The sequence below is a fragment of the Heterodontus francisci genome, chromosome 9 (assembly GCF_036365525.1).
Source record: "Heterodontus francisci isolate sHetFra1 chromosome 9, sHetFra1.hap1, whole genome shotgun sequence".
Lineage (NCBI taxonomy): Eukaryota > Metazoa > Chordata > Chondrichthyes > Heterodontiformes > Heterodontidae > Heterodontus > Heterodontus francisci.
In genome coordinates, this window is record NC_090379.1 from 7,868,363 (window position 1) to 7,887,390 (window position 19,028).

A 19,028-nucleotide genomic window follows, 5' to 3' on the forward strand; every position below is an offset into this window, starting at 1 on the left:
TTGAATTTCTGTAGTCTGTGATACTCCCACGGTGCTATTAGGTAGGGAGGTCCAAGATTTTGACCCACCAACAATAAATGTTCAATAGTGATGGCTGTATCACCTGGGGATAATACTGTTCCCATGCACCTGCTTTCCTTGTCATTGTCGGTGGTGGAGGTGTCATTCCAAGTCTGTTGGGTAGCGTTGGAGATGCAACGCAGGTTAGGGACCAGGAGAGAAATAAGCTAGAAATTCTGCTCTTGATCACTGTTCAATGACTGCTGGAAAGTGTGCATCTGTGGGTGTTGAGGGAAAGGTTTGGGCTTGGGCGTGACAGCCTCCACTGCCGAATGACCTGCCGACATTCTGCCTAGCCTCGCACTTGTAGAGTGCCCATGTGGATGATGAGGTCCCGGAAGGCTGCCAGGAGTCCCCTATGTACCCTAGACCTTGTAGGAATGGGATTTAACAGGAGAGAAGGAAAGCTGCTTTATGGCTGTATCTGAATTAGGAGCATTGTGGGTTAAAGCAGCAAAGGAATGGTGAAAGTGGGAAAACTGCAGCTCCTCTTGCAGTTAAACTCCTCCTTCATTGGTGAGGATTCAGCTGAAGACAAGTTGAATGTGCCCCTGGGCCTGCACATGAGAACAGTGTTTTTCAGAGTACTGTTGTACAATTTTGATATATAGGAGGGAGTGGGGAATGAAAAAGAGAAGCTTGAACCAGTGCAACAGATTACATGCCCTTATGTGGTGTCCTTTAAGTTGTGTCTTGTGTGATTATGGACTTGTTTCCTCTTCAGATGTTGATAATTGCCATGGACAGTGCCAGAATGGAGCAACATGCAAGGTATGAAAAGAATTGTGCTGTACATTCTGTGTTTATGCTGCATACGAGCCTCCTCTCACCTTAATTCATCTCCTATCATCATATTGTTCCAAGCAGATAGCTATATTTAATACTTGCCTTTGATTGAATTAGATCTCCCTTTTCAGTATCCAGGTCTTGGGAAGAGAAATTTAAGATTAAAATATAACCACCTGAATCCTGCTTTTCAGAAAAGGGCCTGTTTCCCATACCTTCAGCAGACATAAAGTTGTATCTTGAGTTTTGCTGGGGAATGCTGTAAGTTAAAAATGCATCTGGCCTCGATTTCAGGAGTAACTGTGTTGTAGTGCAGGGGTTCTCCAGCTCCCTAGGGATCCCTGTCACTGTGTGTGAGAAAGCCAGAGTTTCTCAAAAGGGTGCTGTCTGTACGGAAAAACATGCGAGAACGTCAACAAATACAGAATTCTCCAGATGCTTTCCTTTCTTTGTAGTGCATGGTATGACTGACACCAGAGGGAGGAAAAATCCTGGGCCCACTGGGGTTCCCATGCTTTTCCCATTTCTAGTTAGTGTCTCATTCTTATTTTCTTGTGCGTGCTCTCGCTCGTGCTTGCTCTCTGTCTCCCTGTATCTTAATCATGCTTTGAACATCTTTGTTTTGCTGTCTGCTTGTGTCTTGCATTTCCTCTCCTGCCCTTTAGCTGTCAGTAATTGGAAGAGGTGCCTCTGAAATTTCTCCTAGGTATCATTGCATCTTCAGCCTTCCATTCCCCTCAAGAGCAACTTGTATTTATATAGCACCTTTAACAGGCTTGTTATCAGACAAAAAAAATGACACCGAATCACATAAGGAGATATAAGGACAGATGATTTAAAAGCTTGGTCGGAGAGGTAGATGTTAAGGAATGCCTTAAAGGAGGCGAGAGAGGTGGAGAGGTTTAAGGAGGGAATTCCAGGTACTAGGCATCTGAAAGTATGGCACCAACAGTGGGCCAAAGGGTGTAGAGGTACTGAAGAGTTTTCATTGTTGTCGACATAACCTCTTAACTTTTTTAACATTTCAGCATGACAGTGTGCAAGGTTACCAGTGCATCTGCCCACGTGGGATTGTTGGCAGAAATTGTGAATTCAAAATGAACGAATGTGCAAGCAGACCTTGCTTGAACGGAGGGCAGTGTCAGGACCTGCTTGGTGGTTTCCACTGTCACTGCACGCAGGTTTATTCTGGAACCTTCTGCGAGGTGAGTCCCATATGTGATGGCATGTGTATGGCATGTGCAGAGCATGTCTGTCTGCATCTGTATTCCCACCCGATGAACTTAAAATCACTCCCCATGTTTTTGAACCTGCAGAACCATAGTGTTGTGTCGTTAAATCTGAGCTCTGTGCTGAGTTAGCTGGTCTCAGTGGGGTGGGGTCAAACGCTAGGAACGCTACAGTTGGCCTGAGTATGCTCCAGACCTGGCAAGAGGCTAAATAAATTACCAGGTTTCCTGTCCTTGCCACCCTCCAATTTCTTGTTGGAAAGTGCAAGTGTATGGAGATTTGCTGAATATGTATCTAGTTAGAATGTGATGCTTCTCATGCTGGAATAGCCGAATGACTGCTTAGGTGAATTATCTGTATCCCCATCTCGAGTGTCACCTTCAGAACCACTGGAGGCAATTGGCAATTTTAAGAATATCGATTGATGCTGCTGAACACTTGTCCTGAAATCAGTTGTCATCAACACATTTAATTTCTGTCTCCAGAGAGACTTGATATTTACGACTGCTGAATTGAACTGAAGACAGTGTTCTGCGCAGGGCTTAGACAGTGAGTGTGTATGGGGGAGATTCTATACTCTGACTTGAATATTCAAATAGTGCAGGTCAAACATGCGAATATTTGTCCATTCACAGCTGTTGGTGTTTTTGTTTATAAGCCTATCCATCCAGCCAACCAACCCCTCCCTGATAGCAATACTGGTGCAGCTATATGTAAATCACCTAGTTCCAAACTATGGACATAAAAGGAGCCCTTCTCTGTTAGTGTGATTATCACAGGGAGCTTATCAGACTAATGGTTATTGCAAACTGAAGCTGAAGAGCGTCACCATTCGTTCAACCCTGATAAGTAGGGGTGGGGTGGCGGGGGTGAGGGGGATGGTGTCTGAAAGCTGCTCTCGAGTGTGCTGGAAGCTTTTTTAAATATTAGGGTGTAGTAGATCAGTGGCAGGAGTTGGCATTGTGTCCTATCAGGTGATTACAACAAATGCATACCATCTTTCCCAGACCCTTAAAGTGCCAGCCTCTGATCTGCCTTCCTATAGGGGAAGGGAAACTTGTACAGAGGAGGAGGAAATGAATGTGGATCTCTGATGAGAGATCTGAGAGTCAGCTCTTAAGTTATTTTCAATTGTTTTAATAGCCAGGTCTCTCTCTTTGCCTATGGATTTTAACTCCATAAACAAATTGTCATTTTGGTGTATTAGAATCCATCTTTCCTTTTAGAGGGGCTATTTCTGTATGAGTTACAGCGCGTTAATAGTTTTACAGTTTTGAGTGAAATGGTTTTGAGAGTAACAAATCGTGTCTAAAGGTCTCGGGCCTGATGAGTGGATCACATGCAGGCTGCCGCAGTAGTCAAATTATCCTGTTCAGCCCTCGCCATTTAGGAACAAGGCTGATGTTAAAGCTAAGGGAACAGTGCAGGAGATGATCTTGGGATGAGCAGCTTCAGTTATGAGAAACAGGAAGCACTTTTCATTTGACTAAAGGTGAAAAGAGAAACGATGGAGTACAAAATGCTGAGGGGTTTTGGGGTAAATGTGGAGGGAAAAGCTGTTTTCCTGGTCTGTAACTAGAGGGGATATATTTTAAGATCATCGACAATAGAAATGAGGGAGAAGTTGGGGTTAAATTTATCCTGCAGGCAGTTGTTAGGAAATGGCATGCCTAACCAGAAACAGTGGAGATAGCAGAATCCGCAGCAGTTTTTAAAAGGGAAGCAGATAAGTATCTGGAAAAGAAAAAAAAAGAGAACAGGGAAAGGGGATTGAAGCAAGTAGAAAACTCAGATGTGCACAAGCACGGTGAGTGAATGATGGACTTTATATTTAAAATTCTGTGGTCCACGGCATATTACATAGAGTTTACAGCACAGAAACAGACCATTCCAGCAATGTATTTATGTTCCACATGACCCTCCTCCCATCTTACTTCATCCAACCCTATCAGTAGATCCTTCTTTTCCTTTCTCCCTTATGTACTACCCAGTTTCCCCTTGAATGCATCTGTACTATTTGCCTCAACTAGTCCCTGCTGTAGCGAATTCCACATTCTCGCCATTCTCTGGGTAAATAAGTTCCCTGTTGAATTTATTAGTGACTATCATATTTAGGGCCCCTAGTTTTGTTCTCTTTCCCCCTCCTCAAACAAACGAGAGGAAACATTCTTCTCTCCATCTGCCCCATCAAAGATCCACTTTTTTGGAGGTCTTAGAGCTGCAGTCTTTGCCATTGACTGAAAAGCTCCAAGTGGCTTTAGTGTGATGGCTTGCTCCCATGGCGGTACAAAAATAACATTATGTTGAGTGGGACAGCAGGTGTCTGATTTGGGAGCTGGTTTACTTGTAGAAAGGCGGTTTAAATGTGATATGGTGATGCTGCATGTAGGTCAGTATGGATCATCTCTCAATGGACCTGAGCATAATTTAAAAAGCTCATTTGGCTTGATTCCATCAACATTGTGCATAAATGGCCTGTCTGAAGATGCTTAAAGGCAGATCGATGTCAATTCTTGCTGTGTATGTCTGTAAGGCAGGTCCTGGCCTCTGATTGTAGCATAGTGGGAATTAGGGGAGGGTGATTGAGTATGCATCTCCACCCTCTCCACTGTGCTGCCCAAACTACACCCTTTGAATTGATTACAGCTAAACTATCTATTCAAGACTCTGCCCCTTCTCTCCTCCCCAAGCGCTCTGCTGCCCTGCATACTGGGGCTTGGGCAAGGGGTTCACTTTTTACTGATGGCAAGGCCACTTGTACTGTTTTTACCAGCAGGAGGGTTGGTAACCAGAGAGCACAGATTTAAGATAATTGGCAAAAGGCCAAGGGGGAAGATGCAGTGAGTTGTTACAAACTGGAACGCACTGCCTGAAAAAATGGGAGCAGATTCAATTTTAACTTGCAAAAGAGGGTTGATAAGTATTTAAAAAGGAAAATAAAAATTGCAGAGCTATGGAGAAAGACGAGGGGAGAGGGACTAATTAAAGGGCCGGCACTGGAATGATTGGTCGAATGGCTGCCTTTTGTGCTGTATCATTCTGTGCCTGCTGCTAACAGGATGATGCCAACACAGATAATTGTCTATCTGCTTGGTTTTGTGACTTGAAAATATACCAGTTTGTTTAATCAAAAGCAGTTTATTGATATGACTAGCTTTGAGTGTCCTTAAGTGTACCAGTTAGTCTTTATGGTGAATCATCTTACATGCGATTATCCCACTTATCAGTACAGCTTTCAAGGGTTTTTCTTCTTTCGTGTATAAACCCACCTCCAACAGCTGGTGAGAATTAATCTACTCAATCAGTGCTCTGTTAGGATTAGAGGAATGCAGATTTCTTGCATCCAAATCCTGCCTCACCTCTCCCACTCGTTTCCCCCATACTTTAGTTAATAAGCTCTGATTTTAACCATTGCTGATTTATTTTTTTAAGGGGAGGGTTATGATTGAAAGCTATAATCATGCTGCTTCTGTTCTTTGTGTACTAATAGTCGTTTGGGGTAGTACAGAACTTGAGAATTGCTGAAAATAGAGACATGTTGTCGAAGCTTTTCGTCTTGCATTCATCATGCAAGAATAACCAATGTAAGGGAAAACAGCAACTTATACTGCATGAGAAGAGGTTGCTGATTGGTTGGCAAGTGAACTCTGGTTGCCATGGAGAATGCACCAGTTTACGGTGACTGACAGTTAACTTCCAAAGTTTGTTTGAAATTTAAACCAGGCAGCTTGACTCTGGTCAAGGCATTGCCCTGAGGAATGAACCAGCAAATGGCTGTCACTTTTTTTCAGCTGAAACAGGCGCAATGTGTGTACATGTTCTTTGTCTGCAAAGAACAGGGCCCTGTATATTAACATATGTAGCTTCTAGTATGTGCAAATGCACCACACTGCGAGCCCTACTGACAATCTTAAATTGGTTGTCTGTGTAATTCTTGGCACACTGGATTATTTAGCAAATGTTGTCCAATCGGGGAATCACATCTAATGTTGGACGCTGTGTTTTGAGTTTTGCAATCACGGACTGGTTGGGTATGGCCCGTACTTGCCCGATGCAAACAGCAGAAAGGACATGTTGTTTGTTGGGATGTACGACCAATATACCCAGCATCACATTGGCATTGAAATTCATATATCACTTTACTCATTTGTATGATAGGCAGGACGTCTTTTTGGCCTGACGGCAACATCCTCTTAGTGGCGAACACCACACATTTTGCTACTGCGTAGCAGCGTGAAACAGCTAGCTTTACCTGTTGCTCAAATTTTTGGGATACATTACCCTTCCAGGAGAATTTGAGATAGACTGGGCACTTTTCAGGGCCGCAAATGGCAGCCTTAGGCAGCGTAAATATCTATGGTTTCCTTAAGTGGTACATTGGTGAATAGGCTAGCAATGTCAAATGAGCACATGGACACGGCATTGCTATTGATATGCAAATCCTGTATGATCTTCGCAAATGCCAAGGAAGACTTCACCGTGTATGTAGATCACTTGCTCAAAACTGGTTGTAACAATTTGCCCAACCATTTGGCCAATTCATGATGTGCAGAACCGGTCATAGATAAGATAGGGCGTAGAGGAACCTCACTTTTATGTGTCTTGGGTAGCCCTTACATACGTGGACGTAGTGAGCCATGAGGACGAATTCTGTCATGTATATCACCCAGCAACTCTTTGCTGTTACACAAGTCCAGTAAGTCTTGCATGTTGATAGCAATGCCATGTCTATGTGCTCATTTGACATTGCTAGCCGATTCACCAATGTACCACTTAAGGAAGCCATAGATATTTGCGCTGCAGCACTACATCATGGCGATCTAGACCCACCACCATTGTGTGAATCAGTATTCATTGAACTTATGAACTTGGCAACTCACGCAATTGAGTTCAGTTTTAAGGACACCATCTATATCCAAATAGATGGTGTTGCCATGGGATCCCCTCTAGGCCCAGCTCTCGCAAACATCTTTGTTGGATTCCATGAGAAACCTGTCTTTGAGGGAATGACACCTAATCACCTATCTCTTGCACATTTCCGATATGTAGATGATACATTTGCTATATTTGAATCCGCAGCTGCATGCAATAATTTCCTTGCACATCTTAATGGACTCCATCCTGCGCTCAAATTCACCTTTGAAATGGAGCAGTCAAATGAGCTCCTGTGCTAGTTCAGAAATCTGCTGGAGTGTTCTCTACCACAGTCTACTGCAAACCTACCTTCACTGGCCACTACACGCGTTGGGATTCTTACTGTTTCACACGCTATAAGATTGGCCTTATCAGCAACCTTGTAAATGGGGCCCGAGCCATTTGCTCACCATGTAAGCTTGATGCAGAAATAGGGCGTATCAAAGACATCCTGACAATGGCCACCCTGATCAGATCATTTCTTGCTGTATATCGTGCAAACTTATGAATGGGCCGAAGGCTGTCAATTTTCGGCCCTGAAAAGTGCCCAGTCTACCTCAAAGTACCCTGGAAGAGTAATGTATCCCAAAAATTTGAACAACGGGTAAAGCTAGCTGTTTCACACTGCTACTATGCAATAGCAGCACATGTGGTGTTTGCCACTAACAAGATGCTGCCGTCACGCCAAAAAGACATCCTGCCTATCACACAAATGAGTAATGTGATATGTGAAGTTCAATGCCAGTGTGATGCTAGGTATGTAGGTCATACGTCCCAAAGACTGGTGGACCGTATCAAACAACATGCCCCTTCTGTTCGCAACGGGCAAGTACGGCCGGACCCAACCAGCCCGTGATTGCAAAACTCAAAACACAGCGTCCAACATTAGATGTGATGTACCGATTGGATAGCATTTGCTGAATAATCCAATGTGTTAAGAATTGCGCTGACAACCAATTTAAGATTGTCAGTAGGGCTCGCAGTGTGGCGCATTTGCACGTACTGGAAGCTACATATATTAAAATACAGGGCCCTGTTCTTTGCAGACAGAAAGAACATGTACACACATTGCGCCTGCTTCAGCTGAAAAAAATAAGTGACAGCCATTTGCTGGTTCATTCCTCAGGGCAATGCCTTGACCAATCACAGTCAAGCTGCCTGGTTTAAATTTCAAACAAAGCTTGGAAATTAACTGTCAGTCACTGTAAACTGGTGCATTCTCCATGGCAATGCCTCTACCAGTCAGAGTTCACTTGTCAACCAATCAGCACTCTCTTCTCATGCAGTATAAGTTGTTGTTTTCCCTTACATTGGTTATTCTTGCGATTGTCCTGATGAGTGGAAGACTAAAAGCTTCGACAACATGTCTCTATTTTCAGCAATTCGCTTTGTATACTCTGTACCTGATATCTGATCCTTGTTTTAAGAAGCAAGTGTGGAGGGTTGGGGCTATTGTTGCTGGACTGAAGGAAAGGTTGGAGGAAATCAGGAAACAGTAGCTAGATGATGAGCTTGGATACGTACAAGCAGTAGATTGTAGGAGGAACTGAGGTAAGGAGGTCCATGGTTAAGAAGTGCTTGGAATAAGCGAGAGTAGAGAATGGTGTGACTGGTCTTGATTTCAGAGCTGGGAGAAGGAGCAGTATGTAGGATGGTCAATTTTAATTTTGAGGTGGGGAGGAGGTTTCAGAGGAGCATCAACTATAGTCTCAATGATGGTAATAGATTGAAAACAAATTGGAGCAAATAATGGGATGGAGGGGACGTGAGAGCGATGATACGTTAGTATATTCTACTGCGCAGTGCCGTTGTTCTGCTGAATCTTACGTGCACTTCTGCTTCATCCATGACAGAGAAAGATCAATTACTGTGATCCCAGCCCATGCCAGAATAAAGCCAAGTGTTATGTTCTTGGTGAAGATTACTACTGTGCCTGCCCCGATGACTATGAAGGGAAGAACTGCTCAATACTGAAGGACCACTGCAGATCTGCTCCTTGCCGAGGTAGCTGTTACCCGCTGTGTTAATTCATGCAGATATATCTGTGCCAGCCGTGGCTCATTTAGTAGCACTCATGCCTCAGCCAGAAGGTCATGTGTTCGAGCCCCACTCCTGTGACTTAAGTACAAGATCCAGCCTGACATTCTAGTGCAGTACGAAGGGAGTGCCACAGTGTCAGATGAGATATTAAACCAAGGCCCCATCTGCCTTCTCAAGTGGATGTAAAAGATCCCACAGCACTGTTTTGGAGATGAGCAAAGGAGTTCTCTGTGCTATCCTGGGGCAGTATTTATTCCGCAGTCATTATCACAAGAACAAGTTATCTGGTCATTATCACATTGCTGTTTGTGGGAGCTTGCTGTGCACAGTTTTACTGCCACATTTCCTATATTACAACAGTGACTACACTTCAAAAGTGCTTTGGGACGTCCTAAGGTTGTGAAAGGCTACATAAATAAAAGTCAGTCTGTCTGTATGTCTCCTCCTCGACATCTGATGACACTGATATTGGTGCCAGGATTTTGGGAGAGTGGAGACCTGCAAACTCTAAGTGGCTCTCTCTTTATTGTACTTGTGCCCCTCCCCACTCTGTTCCTGAACATTCGGGGGCAGAAGTACCCACAGTCTCATGCTTCTGACTTGCTCTTGAGGCCTCAAAAAAACAAATGTAGTTGGGTCTTAGATGCTGACTTTCACTTTTTTATTAAACCGCATGCTGTCAGCAGTGACATAGTCATAGCGTCGTACAGCATAGAAACAGGCCCTTCGGCCCACTACGTCCATGCTGACCATAATGCCTATCTATACTAATCCCACCTGCCTGCATTAATTCCATATCCCTCTATGCCTTGCTCATTCAAGTACCTGTCCAGATGCCTCTTAAATGTCGCTACTGTTCCTGCCTCCAACACCTCCTCTGGCAGCTCATTTCAGATACCCACTATTCTTTGTGTGAGAAATGAACCCCTTTGATCCCCTTTAAACCTCCTCCATCTCACTTTAAATCAATGCCCTCTAGTTTTAGTCACGCCTACCATGGGAAACAGACTCTGGCTATCTACCCTATCTATGCCTCTCATAATTTTATATACTTCTATCATGTCACCCCTCAGCCTGCTTCGCTCTAGGGAAAACAGACCCAGCCTATCCAATCTCTCTTTTTATAACTCAAGCCCTCCAAACCAGGCAACATCCTTGTGAATCTTTTCTGCACCCTCTCTGGCTTAATCATATCTTTCCTGTAGTGTGGCGACCAGAACTGCTCACAGTACTCCAAATGCGGCCTAACCAACGTTATGTACAACTGTAACATGACGTCCCAACTCTTGTACTCAATGCCTCGGCCGATAAAGGCAAGCATGCCATATGCCTTCTTCACCACCCTGTCTACCTGTGTTGCCACTTTCAGGGAACTATGTACTTGCACCCCAAGGTCTCTCTGCTCAACAACACTCCCCAGGGCCCTGCCATTCACTGTATATGTCCTGCCCTGGTTTAACTTTCCAAAATGCATCACTTCACACTTGTCTGAGTTAAATTCCATTTGCCAGTCCCTTGCCCACTTTCCCAGTTGACCTATAACAGACAACCTTCACTGTCCACTATACCACCAATTTTGGTGTCATCTGCAAAGTTACTCATCATGCCCCCTACATTCACATCCAAATCATTAATATATATGACAAACAACAAAGGGCCCAGCACCAGTCTCCAATCTGAAAAACAACCCGCCACTAATTCTGGGTACTGCCTGTGTGGAGTTTGCAAGTTCTCCCTGTGTCTGCGTGGGTTTCGTCCGGATGCTCCGGTTTCCTCCCACGTGCCAAAGACTTGCAGGTTGATAGGTAAATTGGCCATTAGCAATTGCCCCTAGTATAGGTAGGTGGTAGGGAAATATAGGGACAGGTGGGGATGTGGTAGGAATATGGAATTAGTGTAGGATTAGTATAAATGGGTGGTTGATGGTCGGCACAGACTCGGTGGGCCGAAGGGCCTGTTTCAGTGCTGTATCTCTGAAACTAAAACTACCCTCTGTCTCCTATCACTAAGCCAATATTCAATCCAATTTGCTAGCTCACCCTAGATCCCATGTGTTTGAACCTTCTGGACCAGCCTACCATGCGGGCCCTTGTCAAAGGCCTTGCTAAAGTCAATGTAGACAACGTCCATCGCCCTGCCCACGTCAGTCCTCTTGGTCACCTCCTCGAAAAACTCAATCAAATTCGTGAGACATGATTTCCCACGCACAAGGTCACGCTGACTATCCCTAGTCAGACCATGCCTTTCCAAATGCATATAAATCCTGTCTCTCAGAATCCCTTCCAATAACTTTCCCACCACTGATGTAAGGCTTACCGGCCTGTAGTTCCCTGGCTTATCCCTGCTGCCCTTCTTAAATAAAGGCACAACATTAGCTATCCTCCAGTCTTCTGGTGGCTAATGATGATACAAAAATCTCTGCCAGGGCCCCAGCAATCTCCTCCCTTGCTTCCCATAGCAGCCTAGGATACACCTGGTCAGGCCTTGGGGATTTATCCACCTTAATGCGCTTCAAAACCTCCAACACCTCTTCCTTTGTAATGTTGATATGCTCCAGGATATCGCTGTTCCTTCCCTTGAACTCACTAGCTTCCAAGACCTTCTCCACGGTAAATACTGATGAGAAATATTCATTTAAGACCGCGCCCATTTCCCGTGGCTCCACACGTAGATTGTCACACTGATCCTTAAGGGGACCTACTCTCTCCCTAGCTACCCCTTTACTCTTAATATACTTATAGAATCTTTTAGGATTCTCCTTTATCTTATCTGCCAGGGAAATCTCATGGCCTCTTTTTGCTCTGCTAATTTCCTTAAGTGTAGTCCTACATCCCCTGTACTCCTCGAGGGACTCGCTTGATCCCAGCTGCCTATACCTGACATATGCCTCCTCCTTTGTCCTGACCAGACCCTCAATATCCCTCGTCAACCAATGTTCCCTAAACTTGCCAGCCCTGCCCTTCCATCTAACAGGAACATGCCGGCCCTGAACTCTTCCTATCTCACTTTTAAAAGCCTCCCACTTGCCAGATGTCCCTTTACCTGTAAACAGCCTCTCCCATTCAACTTTTGAGAGTTCCTGTCTGATGCCATCGAAATTAGCCTTCCCCCAATTTAGGACTTCAACCTGAGGACCAGTCCTATCCTTTTCCATAACTATATTGAAGCTAATAGAGTTATGGTCACTGGTCCCAAAGTGCTCCCCCACTGACACATCAACCACCTGCCCATTCTCATTTTCTAACAGGAGGTCGAGTGTAGCCCCCTCTCTAGTAGGGCCATCCACATACTGCTTCAGAAAACTATCCTGGACACACTTAACAAATTCTTCCCCATCTGATCCCTTAGCACTGAGGCAGTCCCAGTCAATATTAGGGAAGTTAAAATCACCGACTATTACAACCCTGTAATTCCTGCACCTGTCTGTGATTTCCCTACATATATGCTCCTCCACTTCCCTCTGACTAGTGGGGGGCCTATAGTATAATCCCATCAAAGTGATCACCCCTTTCTTATTTCTAAGTTCTACCCATATGGCCTCGCTGGACATTTCCCCCCGGGATATCCTGTCTGACGTGATGTCCTCCCTAATCAATAGTGCAACTCCCCCTCCTCTCTTACCTCCACCTTTGTCGCGCCGGAAGGATCGGTACCCTGGAACATTGAGCTGCCAGTGCTGCCCAACCCTCAACCACGTTTCCGTAATAGCTATAATATCACATTCCCATGTACCGATCCATGCCCTGAGTTCATCTGCCTTACCTGTAAGGCTGCTTGCATTAAGTAAATGCAGTTTAGGCTATCAGACCTTCCATGCTCCCTGTCCTGCCCCTGCCCAGCCTGTCTACTGGACCTACTTGCTTTAACCTCCACATTTTCCTCAACTATCTCATCGGAGAGACTACTACTTTGGGTCCCACCCCCCTGCAGGACTAGTTTAAACCCTCCCGAGTGGGATGACCCTCTTATACATCACTGTGCTTCATCAATAATAAATGACCTCTCGTTACAAACACATCCACTCCTGACAGATCCAGATGCTTCAAGATGGTTTCTGTGCTAATATGACTTTGGGAGTGCTGCTGGCAAGGGCAGGCGAGTAATTAAACAGCCTGCTGACCATCCCACCATGACGTTCTGCTTTTCATGCAGTGTCAAGTGATGGTTGCTACATCTGTTTGCAGGTTTGGGAGTGAGCTAATCCTAGCCTTGGTGTGAGCTTTCAATCCCGCGCAAAGCTCCACACTACTCTGGTTCTAAAGACTTTTGTGCTATATGGGTGAGTACCAGCTTGTGTCAGCTGAGCTCTTCAGCATGCGGGAGGACCCATGCTCAGGCTTCACGTACAAACGATGGTAGAGCTACATGTCTGGTAATGGCTCCTCACAGCATGGAGGCCTGACTCCACACTTGCCCTCGATAGCGAGCAGGCCAGGTAGTAGCAAATGATGGCAAAAAGAGCGACACGAAGTAATTAAAGTAACTCGCTGTCGAAGCAGTACGTACAGGGAGATGATAGACTGTGCAACACACCCAACAGGGAGGGTCTTGCAAGAGCATGCCGGGAACCCAGCAGTCTGATGGAGGTGAAATTTGTGCCTCAGATAACAGGACAATCTTTGGCTCTGAGAGGTGATATTATAACAACAACTTCCATTTATATGGTGCCTTTAATGTGTTCCGAAGCACTTCACAATCAATCCAAGCATAATCAATCCAAAGAAAAAAAAGTTGATAAGCCTCAAAGGGGACATCGGTTAGTGGTAGGTTTTAAGAAGCCTCTTAAAGGAAGAGGATGAGGTACAGAGGTAGAGTTGTTTAGGGAGGGAAATCCTGAGCTTCGGGCCTAGGCAACTGAAGGTATAGTCGCCAATGGTGGAACGAGTGAAGTTAGGGCTGTGCAAGAGGCCATGATTGCAGATGTTTCAGAGGGTTGTCGGGCTGGAGGAGGTTACAGAGATAGGGAGGGAAGAGGCCATGATGGGATTTGAAAACCAGGATAAGAATTTTAAAATCGAGGCTTTGCCAAATAGGTAACTAATGTAGGTTATATAGCCACTCCAGGCGCTGCTCCACACACCACTGACCACCTCCAGGTGCTTACCCATTGTCTCTCGAGATAAGGAGGCCAAAGAAGAACTAATGTAGGTCATTGAGCACAGGGGTGATGGGTGAACGGGACTTGATGCCAGTTAGGATACTTGCATGAACAAGAAATAGAGGGTATTCCAGAGAAACTTGCAGCAACCACTGCATGCCATGACCTAAATGTGCGAATGTGGGCTTTTACCCCAATGCACATGGTGTCCCAACCTTTTGTCTTCAGGGTCAGCATGCACATTAGCCATGGTAATATGGTGTGGGTGTGACTGCCTGATTGTCACTCCACTATTCACCTGCCCTCTCTTTGAACTGTGCTGCTGATTCGCTTTGTGTGCTTTGTTATGAAGACCCCATCTGCCCAAGAATGAGGCAGATTAGTTTTGTCATATAAACATTAATTATGAACTGTTGCTGGACTGAAGAGATGGCTTGTTTAAAGAGATCAGCAGTGGCTGGAAAACTTTGCATTCTAAGAGACAGTTGCCTGGGACAAGATAATGGAACTGCTCCCTGATCCAATTAACCCAAAAGAATTTTGATCAGACAGTGAATGGGTAACAAGCCAGCATTCCATTTTCTTGCCCTCCCCCCCCCCCCCCCCCCCCGCACTGCGGGTGTGTAAGATCAAAGGAATCCACAAAAACGTAGGAGAGTTTGTTTTTAAAAAAACTAGTCACACGACTAACCTGCTGGCCCAGGGTTTTTTGAATTGTGCTCACAGGACAGTTTGAAGACAGAGACTGCTTTGAAGACAATCAAGAAGGAAGGTCTCTCTCCCTGCTCCCCCCCCCCCCCCACCCCCACCCCCGTCACGAATTTCCAAATCTACTGTAGCCACTTAAACCTCGAGAGATGACTCCTACATCGAAACAAGTTTGAAAGCGTACACTGGGCCCCAATGAAGCGGCAAGATTTAACTGCAATCAAAGACTCTACGTTGAACTCAGAGGACAGTAAATGAACCCCAGCTATTGCTTCAGACTTTTCCCCTTTTATTCTTTCTACTTTTCCGTCTCTGTCTGTGTGTGTGTGTGTTTACCACGTGTGCATGCTAGCGTGGTCGCGTCACATATTTGTAGAAGTTTTAACCGGATTAGAGTTTTAAGGTTAGTAAACTTGTACCTTTCTTGTTTAAATCTAAGAAAACCTGTCTGGTTGATCTCTTTGCCTTGCAATTGGAGAGCAGTGACCAAGGATTCAGTGAGGGGGAGCTAAAAACAGTGTTTTAAAAATTAAACCGTGTTACGGTCAAAGCAGACAAAGGCTGAGAGGGAATCCCCAGACCCCTTTTTCACCTGGTCGTAGCAGTGTCCAAATGGAAATCAGGCTCTTGTATCCTGAGAGTCTACTAGTTTATCACCTGTTAACTAGTGCTATCTGAAGATGCACAGCTCTAGCCAATTAATCAAAACAAGGATGTTATTGTCCCATGAGGGTGCAGGGGAAACGAGTGGGCAGGAATCTGAGTATTAGCACTTTAAATTGAGGAAATTGGGCTTGTTTGTGTTCGGAAAAGGGATTTCCATTTGACCTAGTTGAAGTTACAAAGAAAATTGACTAAGTTGATTGAAGGAAATTGTCGGCTGCAGTTAATGGCTCAAATCACAGGGAACATGAGGTAAATTTAGGGAGTTAGGAATAAGAAGGGAAGTTGGAAAGAACTTGTACACCTAAAGGGAAATGGATTTAGGGAGTAAGCTACTAGGGAAGGACATTGAAGTAGACAGTTTGAATGAGACAAAGGACAATTTGATGGGGTTGAGGGGTATAGGGCAAAGGTTGGGGGTTGGTTTGAAGCATGTGGTGAGAAGTGGGGGGGGGGGACTTGAGGGATGGAAATGGAAATCTACGAAAAAGGATGCTTTAGCCGCAGGATATTTGTCTGTTGATAAAATTCCTTGTGCCCTCTTTGCAGTTATTGACAGCTGTACTGTGGCAATCTCCAGCAACACCAGTCAGGGTGGCATCCGTTTTATATCATCCAATGTCTGCGGCCCACGTGGCAAGTGCATCAGCCAGCCTGCTGGGAATTTCACCTGTGCCTGTGATCGAGGATTCACTGGCATGTACTGCCATGAAAGTAAGTGAAGAGCTTGATAGTTTTGCTGGATGACAGTTGTTTTCTTTGTGTTGCGGTGGAGTTCTGAACCGCTGATCGCACACGGTTCACAGCACAGTTGTCCCATATCAGCTATAGCCTAGGTCTCCAGGCCAATCCCCAGCCACAAGGTCTACCTTGTCAATATTCTGAACCAGATCAGCAGGGAGGTGGCGGTGTAGCTCAGTGCTGACCTCTGAGTCAGAGGTCGTGGGTTCGAGTCCCACTCCAGAGACTTGAGCCCATAATCCAGGCTTACACTCCCAGTGTAGTACTGAGCGAATGCAACATTGTTGGAGGTGCTGCCTTTCAGCTGAGATGTTAAACAGAATATCCTGCCTTCCCTCTGAGGTGAACGTGAAAGATTCCACAGCCACTATGTCAGAGTAGAACAGAGGAGTTCTCAGTGTTTCTTTCACTCAACATTGTGGGTTAGTCTCTGTTCCCCAGTTTTGTTTCTGCAATAACTTCAGTTGCTTTTTCTCTAGATATCAACGACTGCACTTTGAATCAATGCAAAAGCGGAGGCACATGTATTGACGGGGTAGACTCCTTCCGCTGCATTTGCCCCGATGGATGGGAAGGGGAGCTGTGTGAAATTGGTGAGTGATGGCCACTCATGTTTGTATATGTGAGATTCCCTTGAGTTGTATACAATTTATTGTTATCTCTGTATATATGTGTGTGTATGTTTATACCTCCCCAAATCTGTGTGTCTATTAAAGATGCTATAGTTCTGTTACTGTTCCTTTCTCAATGCAGGCAAAGTATGTATCCAATGCATCAGTGAACTTAGCTATTTCCGAGTTGCCAGAAGCCTGGTCTAGAGGGCAGAGCGGAGTGGGGGCCCTGCATTGAGGTGCAGAGTGGGGGCCTGTGCCCTTTGCTGAAGTGTGGGACAGAGGGGGCCCGGGGCCTTGGAGCGGAAGCCTGGGGTGTGGAATAGGAGTCTAGCCCAAGCTTTTGGGCCCAGATGGGGGTCTTGCTCGCATCTCCTGGGAACTCGATGAAGTAATCAATAAAATCTGAAACTTAAATCTCTCAGAGCAAATATAGGAGGAGCTGAGACCTTTTTAAATTATTTATTCGTTAATGGGGATGTGGGCATCGCTGACTAGACAAGCATTTATTGCCCATCCCCAATTGCCCTTGAGAAGATGGAGGAGAGCTGCTGCATTGAACTGCTGCAGCCCTTGGGGTGTAGATACACCAAGAGTGCTGTTGGGAAGGAAGTTCCAGGATTTTGACCCAGCAACAGTGAAGGAATGGCGATATTGTTACAAGTCAGGATGGTGTGTGGCTTGGAGGGGAACTTCAAGGTAGTAGTGTTCCCATGCAACTGCTGCCCTTGTCCTTCTAGGTGGTACAGGTTGTGGGTTTAGAAGGTGCTGTGGAAAGAGCCTTGGTGAGTTGCTGCAGTACATCTTGTAGATGTTATATACAAGATAAAGGGACTGAATTTTTAAGGTGGTGGAAGGGGTGCCAATCAAGCAGGCTGCTTTGTCCTGGATGGTGTTGGAGCTGCACCCATCCAGGCAAGTGGAGAGTATTCCATCACACTCCTGACCTGTGCTTTGTAGATGGTGGACAGCCATTGGGGAGACAGGAAGTGAGTTACTCGCTGCAGAATTCCAAGCCTCTGACCTGCTCTTATAACCACAGTATTTGTGACTGGTCAAGTTCAGTTTCTGGTCAGTGGTAACCCCCAGGATGTTGTTAGTGGGGGATTTCAGTGATGGTAATGCCATTGAACATCAAGGAGAGATGGTTAGATTCTCTCTTGTTGGAGAAGGTCATTGTCTGGCATTTGTGTGGTGCAAATGTTACTTGCCACTTATCAGCCCAAGCCTGGATGTTGTCCAGGTCTTGCTGCATCTGGACATGGGCTCCTTCTGTAGCTGAGGAGTTGCGAATGGTGCTGAACATTGTGCAATCGTCAGCAAACATCCCCACTGCTGACATGATTGAGGGAAGGTCATTGAAGCAGCTGAAGATGGTTGGGCCTCGGACAGTACGCTGAGGAACTCCTGCAGTTATGTCCTGGGACTGAGATGATTGACCTCCAACAACCACAACCATCTTCCTTTGTGCTAGGTATGACTCCAACCAGAGGAGAGTTTTCCCCGATTCCCATTGATTTCAGTTTTGCTCGGGCTCCTCCTTGATGCCATACTCGGTCAAATGCTGCCTTGATGTCAAGGGCAGTCACTCTCATCTCACCTCTTTTGTCCATGTTTGGATCAAGGCTGTATGAGGTCAGGAGCGGAGTGGCCTTGGCGAAACCCAGACTGAGTGTCACTGAGCAGGTTATTGCTGAGCAAGTGCCGCTTGATAGCACTGTCGACAACCCCTTCCATCACTGCTGCTGATCGAGAGAAGACTGATAGGGTGGTAATTGGCCAGGTTGGATTTGTCCTGTTTTTTGTGGACAGGACATACCTGGGCAATTTTCCGTGTTGTAACTGTTCTGGAACAGCTTAGCTAGGGGCACGACTAGTTCTGGAACACAAGTCCTCCGTACCATTGCTGGAATGTTGTCAGGCCCCATAGCCTTTGCCATATCCAGTGCCTTCAGCCATTTCTTGATATCACGTGGAGTGAATCGAATTGGCTGAAGACTGGCATCTGTACTGCTGGAAACCTCAGGAGGAGGCCGAGGTGGATCGTCCATTTGGCACTTCTGGCTGAAGATGGATGCAAATGCTTCAGCCTTGTCTTTTGCACTGATTTGCTGGGCTCCCCCATCATTGAGGATGGGGATATTTGTGGAGCCACTTCCTCCAGTCAGTTGTTTAAT

At 45.6% G+C, this 19,028-nt stretch overlaps 1 protein-coding gene across 3 annotated transcripts in view; it reads left to right on the top strand.

The window, feature by feature from the left end:
- The window catches only part of jag2b (jagged canonical Notch ligand 2b), a 244,731-nt gene that overhangs the window by 179,564 nt on the left and 46,139 nt on the right, over window positions 1-19,028 (top strand). For all 3 annotated transcript variants that reach the window (XM_068038507.1, XM_068038508.1, XM_068038509.1), the window contains 5 exons: window positions 785-831; window positions 1,875-2,051; window positions 8,844-8,994; window positions 16,049-16,213; window positions 16,720-16,833. In XM_068038507.1, the coding sequence (XP_067894608.1) occupies window positions 785-831; window positions 1,875-2,051; window positions 8,844-8,994; window positions 16,049-16,213; window positions 16,720-16,833 (654 nt within the window). The remainder of the gene's footprint in view (window positions 1-784; window positions 832-1,874; window positions 2,052-8,843; window positions 8,995-16,048; window positions 16,214-16,719; window positions 16,834-19,028) is intronic.